Source organism: Schistocerca piceifrons, chromosome 1 (genome assembly GCF_021461385.2).
Source record: "Schistocerca piceifrons isolate TAMUIC-IGC-003096 chromosome 1, iqSchPice1.1, whole genome shotgun sequence".
Taxonomy (NCBI): domain Eukaryota; kingdom Metazoa; phylum Arthropoda; class Insecta; order Orthoptera; family Acrididae; genus Schistocerca; species Schistocerca piceifrons.
Window position 1 is genome coordinate 1239678102 of NC_060138.1, and position 12332 is coordinate 1239690433.

A 12332-nucleotide genomic window follows, 5' to 3' on the forward strand; every position below is an offset into this window, starting at 1 on the left:
TCAACAGGAACCACACCAATATGAGACCCCATGCCCAATCCAAGCAGCCGTTCCACCTCTAAGTTAACTCTCCTAACAGAAGAGTTTAAATGAGGCCGGTCATGGCGACACAGAACAGACACAAACCCAACACCAGTATGTCTCGCTGCTGAAGCTATCTTTACCAGGTCACTCTCAATTTAATAATTTCGGTTCCTATCTATGCTGTTGCCCACCCCACCCACTATTACCACGGTGTCTTCCTTTGTGGAGTCTTTACAAAGTGAACCTACCTCCTCTATCACCTGATCCAGACTTGCACTAGGTTTAAAAAAGATTGTGACCTGGTAATCTGACCCTAGTTCATCCTGCAACAGTTGACCTACACCTCTACCATATAAAATTAATTGTTGGTAAGGCAGGTACCAGGTTGAGATTCATTGGGAGAGTCCTTAGAAAATGTAGTCCATCAACAAAGGAGGTGGCTTACAAAACACTCGTTCGACCTATACTTGAGTATTTCTCATCAGTGTGGGATCTGTACCAGATCGGGTTGACGGAGGAGATAGAGAAAATCCAAAGAAGAGCGGCGCGTTTCATCACAGGGTTATTTGGTAACCGTGATAGCATTACGGAGATGTTTAACAAACTCAAGTGGCAGACTCTTCAAGAGAGGCGCTCTGCATCGCGGTGTAACTTGCTCGCCAGGTTTCGAGAGGGTGCGTTTCTGGATGAGGTATCGAATATATTGCTTCCCCCTACTTATACCTCCCGAGTAGATCACGAATGTAAAATTAGAGAGATTAGAGCGCGCACGGAGGCTTTCAGACAGTCATTCTTCCCGTGAACCATACACAACTGGAACAGGAAAGGGAGGTAATGACAGTTTCCAACTGTGACAACAGATCAAACCTGTTTTACACATTCACAACCACACTGTCTGAAAACGTCCTATTCCTATTTCTTCTATAACCTGTTGCAACTTCCCACCCCTCTTCCCCCCCCCCCTCCCCCCTTAACCATTCCAGATCTAGCTTCGCTTTATCTAGTTCCACCTGGAGTTCAGTAATCTTCTCCTCCTGTTCCACTATCTTCCTACCTCTGGAGCTACTTTTAAAAGCAGCAACTAACATGAGCATTGCTGTAAGCAAAAATCCTTTCCTAGCTATAAGCGTAGTATTTAACTGCATCTAACACCAACTGTTCACTATGGAGTGAATTATTGTCATACAATATGAATTAAATAATTCTACAATACTGAAAAAATTATTTGTGTGTAAAAATAATGGTATAACTGTACTTTGTTGACATTCCCCATGCATGCAAAATTACATGTTACAAGCAGAAAAAATAAATTTGAAATCATCACATCACAGTTCACAACAGCTTAATGAACATATTATGCTAGACTTGACAAATCTGCCTCATATTTTGAAACTTGGAATGTTGTTTAGGAAAGTCAATATCTTACTATAATTAATTGGTGATCAACTGAAGGTATACTATACTGGGAAAGTCAGTATCTTACTATAATTAATTAGTGATCAACTGAAAGTATACTATACTAAGATTTTCCTGTTTGCAACAATTCTCCTCAAGAAAAATGAAGATTGAATTTATTTGTTTCCAGAAGAAAGTAGAGGCAATACAAATTACCTTTTCTTCTTTGGTTCTTTCAGTTCATGAGGTTCTTCCAGAGCTTTTTCATCAGATGCTATAATTACATCATAAACCCCATTATTATACTGATTGACAGAATGACATCTAACATTTGCTGGAAGTTCTGAATTTAAAACACAAGTAGGAATACCAAACTGCTCCAAGAATAGTTTCAGCCTGCAAAAGACAATCATGTACAAATTTAGTTAATACTGTCACAATTATATTGCATATTATGCAAGAGAAGACTGGTATGACCTGCATCTAAATAAAATACATTGCTCAAACCTAGTAGTTGCTCCTTACACAAATACAACGTCTGACAAAAAAATGAAGCACTCAGAAGACATGTTTGGGTGTCAGTGTAGCTTTGTATGTGGACACACTATCATTGGATACGTAAATGATTAAAGTTGCAATTCTCTGTGGCAGACAGAACAGCCACCAAAATGCATTAGTCTTGTTCATGTTTAGTGTTGTTGCCTGGCCTGGAAGAATATACACTGAGGTGATAAGTCATGGAATACCTCCTATTGGCATATTGGACATCCTTTTGCCCATTGTAGTGCAGCAATTCGACATGGCATGGATCAACAAGTCATTGGAAGTCACCTCGAAATACTGAGCCACACTGCCTGTATATCCATCCATAGCTATGAAAGTACTGCCAGATTTCTGAGCAAGAAATTGCCTGTCAATTATGTCCCATAAATGTTCGACGGGTCTTATGTCAGGCGATTGGGTGGCTAAATCATTCGCTTGAACTGTCCGGAATGTTCTTCAAACCAGTCACATTACGATTCACAAAGTACATATGAGATGATGGAAATAAGATGTACAAATGAAAAATGTTTACAGAAGTTGGAGTCTGCACTGCACTCTGAGATATGGAATGACATATATTGTGCAGAAAATGTTGCAGACAAATGGAATAACTTTTATAACACTAACTTTGCCCATTTCAATGTAACATGTCCAGTTACTTTCAAAAAGAAATATACTCAAAACCGTGTAAGACTTCTTTCAGAAGTAAAACAGCTGAAGGAGAAAATGTTTATTACTTGGAAAATACGTAAAGAGTTCCCGGACACATCAACTAAAGACAACTATCAAACATGTAGAAAAGACTAAAAACAAGCACTGAATGTATACACAAAGAAAATTATACAGCAAAAAATTGCTACCTCAAATAACATAAGCAAATTAGTATGGAACTGTATAAATGAGAGAATCAGCAGAAAACCAAAGCCTAGTATCACCAATATCCAACTAACGACTGATAATGTAAATACTTCACATCCATATATGATCAGCAATGTTTGTATTACTCACTTTATAAATTCATGTAACATGTGTGTGACCTCTGACACTGATGACTACAGAACTCCTTACCAGGTGCAAAAATCAGTGTTTATGTATGAAACAGATACAACTGAAGTAGAGGGAATTATAAATAAAATGCAATACAAATTCTCTATGGGATGGGATGGAATCTCCTCTATTATATTAAAATGATGCAAACATTCACTCATACCTGTTCTGTTCCACCTTTTCAATGAAAGTTTGAATAAAGGTGTGTTTTCATCTAAATTAAAATATACAATAGTCGAGCCATTGCACAAAAAAGGTAGTATCGACAAAGTCAAAAACTACCGACCAATTAGCTCAATTCCGGTCCTAAGCAAAGTATTAGAAAAGATTATTTCAATATGGTAAGAAAACTTTCTTGTCAAAGAAAAAGTGTTACGAGAAACCCAACATGGTTTTAGGAAAGCTATTCAACATCATCTGCCGTATGTGAAGTAGTACATATGATACTTATGAGATTAGATGAAAAAGAAAGGGTGGCATATTTGTTCCTAGATCTATCATATGCATTCGAAACAGTATCTCATGAGCTGCTGCTGGAGAAACTGGAAACTTATGGTATCAGAGGAATAGCCAAAAGTCTCATACAGTCATACCAATAAGACAGATATCAGGTCACACAAGTCACACACAAAGTGGGCAACGTTAGTAAGAAGTACAGCTTCAGTCCAGTTGTAGTAAAGTATGGTGTGCCCCAAGGGTCAGTTTTGGGTCCTTTATTGTTCATACTATATGTTAATGATCTGCCCACAGAACACAAGAGCAAGATACTTAACTATGCAGATGACACAACCGTTGTTAACTGGGAAACAACGAGAATGATTTGGCCCAAAATTGTTTGGACTGAAGAATTACTTCCAAAACAATCACTTAAGCTTAAACATCAATAAAACAAATCTAATGGAATTTCAAATACACCACAAACAAGATGAAATGCAATGAGTGTTGTGTCTGATGATGGTTCAGAAACAAAACTGAAAGATAAAACTTCCTTCCTTGGTGTAATGTTAGACCAGCATATCTCTTGGGAGCATCATATAGATTTCTTATACCAAAAACTAAGCAAATCAATTTATGCAATGTGGACAATTTCACAATTTCTTAAATATGAGCAAATGAGTATAATCTACTATGCTTTAGTGTATCCATACCTCACATATGGAATTGAAGTGTGGGGATGTGCTGCTGCCAAGCATGCAAATAGGGTATTCATCCTTCAAAAAAAGGCAGTTAGGATCATGTGTAAGCTTATATATAATGAGTCCTACAAAGCAATTTTCAAAATTAAGAAACTACTAACGCACCCATCACTGTATATTTAAAAAACTGTTCAGCTGATGCTAAAATACATGCAGTACAATCATCTAAATAGAGAAATGCACATGTACAATACTAGGAGGGATGATGATTATCACCTGGAAAAAAATAATACAAAAAGTGCAGACAAGAGCCCCCTATTATATGGGGATTTGAAGGAGTTCCTGAGCACTAAGTGTTTCTATAGCATTAAGGAATTCCTCTTAGAGGAGCAGAATACTTTCATTTGTATAAATAGTATTTACATTTACAAAAAAAGCAACATAATTTTTTCATCTGTAGGCCTATTGTATATAATTGTTTCCCACAATATTATAAGGGGAAATGATCAATATGTAAACTATCTGAAACAAATCCTTGTATTTGTCCATGGAGAATAAATAAATAAATAAAAATAAATCTTCGCTGTCAGCATCGACAACGGCTTCATCAGCAGTAACTTCACCTTTAGCAGCAGCAGAGCAGAGGCAGTCAACATGACTGATAAGTACTGATGCTGAAAGTGCAAATAACATGTGAATTTGCACGTTTAATGTCAGAGGCGAAGAGCGGCATGATTAAACAATCACTAAGTTTATATGAGTCAGGAAGTGCTAGTGTACCAGATAGCCCAGAATCCGAGAACGAATGAAATCCCTTAAGATGACGTGCCTGGTATGTTTCCACTATGAACCTCCTAAAGCAGGCAGATTTGTCTGCTTTGAAACTGCTCTTTCAAGTCTTGAATCACTATAAGAGCATAATTGTAGCTGGTGACCCAAACATAAATTTTCTATGCAGTAGTCCTTTCAGTGTGAAATTCAATTGGATACTTTCTTCTTCAAATGTGTACTACTTCAGCTTGCTCCAACCCATCACATGAACATTAGTTATACACTCATATTTGCAACAAAATCTCCAAATGGAGTAATTCATCTCTCTTAGATATCTGCAGCTGGCACATCTGCCTATAACAATTTTAATGTCCCAGAAAGAAACCACAACTGACTTCATACCATGACTTCAAACTCATTAATTTATCTGAACTTGCAACTGAGGCACATGAAATAGTTTTTGGGCTGTATTCTACTCCCTTCTCAGACATAATGAAGAAACTTCATGAATTTACTAACAAACTTGCTCAACTACAAATAGGCTCCCCTAAAGACCAGAAACCTAAAAAGGAAACCTTCACCATGGCTAACTGAAGAACTAAAACAGCTCATGAATCTCAGACGCTGTACATTGAGCATACACACTACACCCTACGCCCAAAAATCATATTGTTTACAAGCAGAAGTGGAACAGAGTCAGTCAAGTTGTGAAATATGCTAAACTCAGGCATGCCCATCCATTAACTGACAACAGAAACAGACCAGCTGTCCTACGGAAAAACCTGCGTAGTCTTAGTACAGACAAAGTAAAAGCTGCAGCTGATCCCATTGTTCCAACTGAAGAACTGTATCAGTATTCCGCACTACCCACAACTGAATGGCAAATGAAACAGAGATACACTGATTACTTCATGGGAGCAAATGACTGTAGCTACGAAAAATTCTACCTGAAGCTTGTTACTTGCAACTCCATCAAAAAAGCTATAATGTTTATTACATCAGCATCTACTGGACATGATTGCATGACATCCCAAATGAAGCGTATTAGTGACCCACTTCTGTCCACTATAAAAGACATCTTCAACCATTCCTTAGTCACCAGTATTTTCCGTGAGGCCTGGAAACAAGGACTAGTTATGCCAATACCTTAAAGGAAGTTGCCAGAGCACCCTCTCATTACTGATCTATCTGCATCCTTCCGGCACTGTCCAAACAAACTACCTAACTACACACAACCTACTAGATGAATAACTATCAGGTGTCTGTAAACATCGCAGCACAGCACCTGTCTTACTAAAGGTAACAGATGGCCTGAAGTTTGCCACGAGTGCACAAGAGGTGACTATCATGTGCTTCTTAGACTTCAGCAAAGCCTTTTACACTGTCAACTGCAACATTTTACTTGCCAACTAAGCAGCCTAAATTTCTCATCAAATGCAGTGCATCAGTTTTGCTTATACCTGATGTCCCACAGCAATACATCATGTCCAGTATCATAAAGGCACAACGGAGGCACGTAGTATCAGGCATCCCCTGGGGTTCAGTATTAGGTCGTACATTGTTTTCATTGTATGTCAACAATATATCATCAGTTTTGTCCTACTGCAAATACCCCACACTGATGACCCAAATGCAAATCCAATACACCTGAAGACAGCTATCGAGAATTTTAATACTGACCTGCATGCACTATCAAAATAATCTAAACCTATCCAAAACCTAAGTCATAATGGTTGGACATTCTAGCTTCATTAGCCTGAAATATTGGGAACCCCTACTATATTTAATTCTAAATGAGACAAATATTAGTTTCCGTCTCTCAGAAAGAGTCTAGGATGAACAACAGATGAAAATCTAAATTGGACCGAGCACCCATCTGCAATGTGCAAAAAGGCATCAGCATCTCTCAATGTCCTACAAAAATATAAAGAGCTCTTCCCTCTTGAGCGGAAAAGGAACTTGTACAAACACTTAAACTTCAAACTATTGATTACAGTGATGTTATGCAGATCATATTTCATCATCATATGCACAGCTATGCTGGCTGCTTGTGGACAAGTGCAGAGATCTCCATACCCTACTGTGTTACCAACATACACTGCCCCTCATAGCCCCCCCCCCTCCCCCCTTGGCCTTAATACTTTTAATACTTTTGTCTGAACAACATAACAGAAACACCCATTCCCATCAGAGCTAAATCTTTTGTGCCCCACTTCCGTGTTCAGCCGTTTTCTCAAAATCTTTCTCAGTAGCTGGAACCTGACTGAAATAACCTCTCACATTATATTGCTGGTAAAGTTTCCTTAAATTTCTTTTCACCATAGCTAACTACATCAGAAAATGTCTATTCTGTACAACTATAAATTCTTTTAAGGTCTGCACATCAGCAGCAGCACATGCAATATTATTTACTCACATTGAGTCTACAGACACAAAAATCATTTTAACACAATATGTCATATTAAATACTTGATGGTTATAATTAAACTTTCTCTGTTTAACGTGTTATAACACAGAAACTAATTACCATATGAGTACCAAACTTGGTAGCATGGGGTGCACGATTTCCATGCATGAAGTGCTACCACCCAGTTCCAACTAGGGCCACCAGGTGCCGTGGTCAGTCATCGTGATTAACAGTCTCACACACCTGGCCAGTCACAGTGCACTTGTTGACATGTCAACAAGAGCTTGGAAGAAAGGAGCAGGGCATTACTGGTGAAGCCCTATTATAAAAACAACTGTAATACTGCAGCTCCACTTCAAGAATATAGGTAGTTGAAAGGATTATGGAAGGGTCCTCCTTCTCAACTTGCTTGCGGAGCATAATGTAGGTTGCGCCACAGATAGTTGATGAAATCGCTGTTACTACAGCACACAACGCTGCTCGCAATTCTCAATCGGCAGGCAGTGCACGCGCTGTGTCACGACAGTTAAAATCACATGGTCCACTGTAAAGATGGTGCTGTAAACCATTTTCAAATGGTATCTGAACAAGATCCATATTGTACAGCAGCTTGCACTACAGGGTGCACAACAATCTGATAACTTCACTTTCCAATTTCTTGCAAGGATTGAAGTAGACAAGGGCTGGCTCTGGACCACCCCATGGACAGCCAATGCTCATTTTTCTCTGACTGGTGAGGTGAACACACAGAGTTGATGAGTGTGGGGATCTTCACTGCCAGTCACTGTGCATGAAGTTCCTCTGTACGGTGAACGTGTCACTGTACGGTGTGGCTTCATGGCTATGTTCATCATTGGCCCATTCTTTTCTGAGCAGGTTGGCACTCAAAGACCGAAGACGTGCACTGTGATTCCCCAACATTATTGCGATATGCTTTGCCAGCACGTCATACCAGCCCTACAGGAGAGACACACATTCAACTCAGTTTTCATGCAAGATGAGGCCCCATCGCACATCGCTCATGAAGTTCACCTGCTGCTCTGAAACACATTTTGAAACTATCAAATTATCAGCCGGCACAATCACCTAATCTCACTCACAGTGTTTTCTGGTTGTGGGGCTACCTGAAGAACAGGGTTACCAAGGGAACATTCACATGTGCTGATGTGAAACACAGTTTATCAAGAGAGGTAGCCAGCATACGTACAGACATGCTTTGTTCTGCTGTGAAGAATGCAATCCTGCACTTTCAGACTCTTCTAGCCACTGGTGGGCACGATATTGAGCCCCTTTCGTAGCAGTAACGGTACGGGTATGTAATGGTATGATGTACCATAGCAGCACATTAAAAGTGTTTCAATTGAATTGATACTGTATTATTTCCCTTTCTCATATCATTGACACTAATGCTACTAAGTTTGGTCCTCATACAGTAATTAGTTTCCATGTTATAATGTGTTAAAGTTTAATTATAACCATCCGGTACATTATTTCTTAGGTAACTATGATATAGAAAAGCTACTGTATGAGTGAAACTCTGGTCCGATGTAACTGAAGGCCCTGTTGCCCCTAATCAGATCAGGCTCTCAATAAATAAATTTTCTTACAGAATATTTGATGGCTTGGTTATTGCAAGCTCTTACAAATCTAAATTCTAATATACTGAGTGTAAAAATTGAATTAAATTCTATGACAGAGAAGGAAACTAATTATTTAAATTTGTAGGATATAAAAGAGAATTTCTGTACTAAAATCGTAGCTGGGAAAATAAAAACTGAAACTGAGGAGAAGTTAAAGGGCACAAGAGTATAAATGAACAAAATTTCAGAAGACATTGGTCCTGTTAACAATAAATTTCATAAAGTTGAAAAATCAATTGACGTAAAGATCAAAAAGATAGAAGATGAGTTGAGTGATAGTGCGAATGACTGTGTACAAAGGCAAAATACATTGGAGGTGGAGACTAGTAACATGCAGCAATTTATCTGGAAGAATTGTAGAGTGTCAGAAAACAACTGAATGTAATAAACAGAGTTTAGAAGTGGCAATCCATCCTGAGACAGTACAGCACGCAGCAATTTAACGATGTGTGCACCGAACTCGATTCTCTATCAATGGGTCAGACCCCTACTGTAATTAATGCACTGTGGGGTGGGCTGTCTGTGTGAGAGCATTGGATGAAGCTAAAACTAAACTTGCAAAAAGGCAGTTGGAAAGTGATCCTCAATCCAGAGCAAATTTAATGAGTAATTCATTCACCAGTTACAATGTGTTTGAGTGATGTTTTTTGAACAAATTCTGGAATGAAGCAAAGCTAATGCAACTTCAGAATTAGTTCTTACAGGGACAGTAGTGTTTCAATGCAGGGGTTTTGTGTGAATGAGCTGGCAAAATTAATGGTCCTTGAGCATATTAATGGAAATTACAATGCTCAAGGGACAGTTGCTGGATTTTCTACAGTGGGACTTGTTACAGTGTGTAACGGAACATATTAAAGGCTTTACTTTACCGAAGTATGTGATACCCTCCAAATTCAACCAGTTTAACGAGTATTTATGATTATAGAAAAGTTATTGTGTATGTTAACAATGATTGCATAACATGTCTCCATAAACAGTCAACCCATTAAATTATACTGAATAACTGACCCACACAAAAGTTAATATCACTTGATCACTGATACAGCAAATGTCATCATGTAAAAACACTAAGTTCATCTTAAATAATTAATATGAAGTACGAAAAATAGTGGCCAACTTAGGTATTTTGGATCTCCTTAAATAAAAATCACCCAGTGAAACCTATTTGTTCAATAGGAGCGTTTTCACTCAGTATTCACGTAATCAATCCTATTTTAGACGAAAACCAATGTAATTCTTAATAATTCATGTTATTTACTTATTTATGCAAATTAGAGAAGTCAATTGACGAACTTCTATAAAACGGCCTTTTTGTAACAAAGAATTATTCTGTCAAGTCAACAAATCTGTCTGTCATTTTAATAACATGTTAAATTATGTCACTCGATGCAAATTAATAACTTTTCTGCACAAATTATGATAACAGATGTACATGTGACTTATAAACTATATCTCTTTTTAGTAGTTCTTTGACAATGTTATAAATACAAGCAGCAAGAAGGGTCGGGGCACAGTTGGGATGTCACTTTGGTAAAGTGTGTTTGTGTGTTATTGTTTGAGGTGGATAAACAATGCAAAGAACATGTAAAGGAAGTACTAAAGAACATGTAAAGGAAGTACTACTTTGTGTTGTGTCATGGTCTTTGGTGGACAGTGGAATTAAGATGGCCACCAGAGTAATAAATATTTGAAGTTTACATATTTGTTGGTTTCGCTCGTTCTTTATCATCAAAAGCACATAAAAAACACGGGACCTCATGTTTTTAACCCTAGACAACCAGATTTAGAGCCAGCATCAGCATCGAGACACAGCAGCGATCCAGCAAGTAGCAGCGATTACCACAACACAATGCATTTTAATGGTGCCAACCTAACATCAAGTGCTAACAAGCTCCGTAAATGGGAGTGAAATAGTGCGATTATAGCAATTAGCAATATCTACGACTAGGCGACCATTACAAGTGGTAAATGTTTAAAGTTGGTTGAGAAACTGTAATGGGGGTAAAATTCAAGGCACAGAATTTTAACAACCTACAGGACAACAGGGACCAAACATAACTCACAATAACTGTCATGAATGTCATCAGAACAATAATTTTAATAGAAATGATAATGATAACACTTTCTGGAAGGGTAATAATCACAATGGAAATTTTCAAAATCACAATAGGGATTAACGGTTAGAGGGTCCAATGAGTCATGGACTGGAAAACTGAGATAGGAGGTTCGAAAACTGACTTTTGCTGCATCTCAGGTATGAAGGTAGCAATATAAACCATTGTGGAAACAGACGCAATATATGACACAATCAAGAGTGTGTAAAGGACAGGCAAACAGACTGCAAATAATGGAGATGATTAAAAGTGTGAATAAACTGTAGAGTGGTGTGAAGTAACAAAACACAGAAAGCAAGAACACTGAAACATAGTAAGGTATTAGACAATGAGGCTACAGGACAGGACAATACATTGTATTTAGGGAAAGATGATGATGGTAATCATAAAGTTTTTTGAGTAAAATTGGAATCCAAATCAGAAGCAAAGGTAAATCCAAACCTGGTGAGATTGAGTGTAATGTCAATTAAGATGAGCTGCAATACAGTGGTGGCAATTCCTGTAATGAGGGAGGCAATTAAATTACAGAAATTTTTATTGTATCAGTCGACATTGGAAAAGACAATTATGATGAATTTTAAAGTGATTGGTGAATGCTGGAGAATATGTTTGAGGAGAAGTAGATAGTGTGTTGATGGAAATAAGAGATTTTTTGTTAGGCGAAATAGTGTTTATGAAGTTTTGGGAGATAACCTTAGGTGTGGCAATAACACAGCTGCTGGACTCAATCTTCTCAAGAAGCAATCAGTACATTCATTTCCATAGAGGGAGCTGAGCTGATGGTGAATATGTTAGAGACAAGTCAGGAGAATATAGTAATGGGCTATCGGGAACCTTTCGTTTTAGGGGCTGATGTTATTACTGAATGGTATGTCAAGGACGAAAATGGGTATCATATTAACGAGTGCAAGTCAAATGGAAAAATACTGAAGACATTGTTGCCTCATTTGTAGCCACGGAAAAAAAAAAATTAAAATGGAAAGGGGACATGAAGAAAGAAAATATGAAAGAGGTGCAAAGCACTCATATGGTGATTTGTTTGATGGAGATAACAAAGTTGAGGATCTGTCTATAATTAAGATGTCTGTCATAGACATGGAGATAAGGGCCAGTTCCATCACAGTATGTTGTGCTGTCTCAGAACTAGGTTTGGGGGATATTTCCTCACTGTAAAGGCCTTTGTAATAACTTTAACATACTCAACAAGTGAATTATCATCATTGCAGATGCTCCATTGATAGTTCACCATATTATG

At 38.0% G+C, this 12332-nt stretch overlaps 1 protein-coding gene across 4 annotated transcripts in view; it reads right to left on the minus strand.

Annotated features, from left to right (window-relative positions):
* Positions 1 to 12332, minus strand: part of LOC124803155 (probable ATP-dependent RNA helicase DDX56) — a 107466-nt gene that overhangs the window by 75911 nt on the left and 19223 nt on the right. For 3 of the 4 annotated variants that reach the window (XM_047264346.1, XM_047264339.1, XM_047264352.1), the window contains exon 6: positions 1636 to 1815. The exons of the other annotated variant lie outside the window; for it this stretch is intronic. In XM_047264346.1, coding sequence (XP_047120302.1) covers positions 1636 to 1815 — 180 coding nt within the window. The remainder of the gene's footprint in view (positions 1 to 1635; positions 1816 to 12332) is intronic. 4 annotated transcript variants of the gene reach the window in all.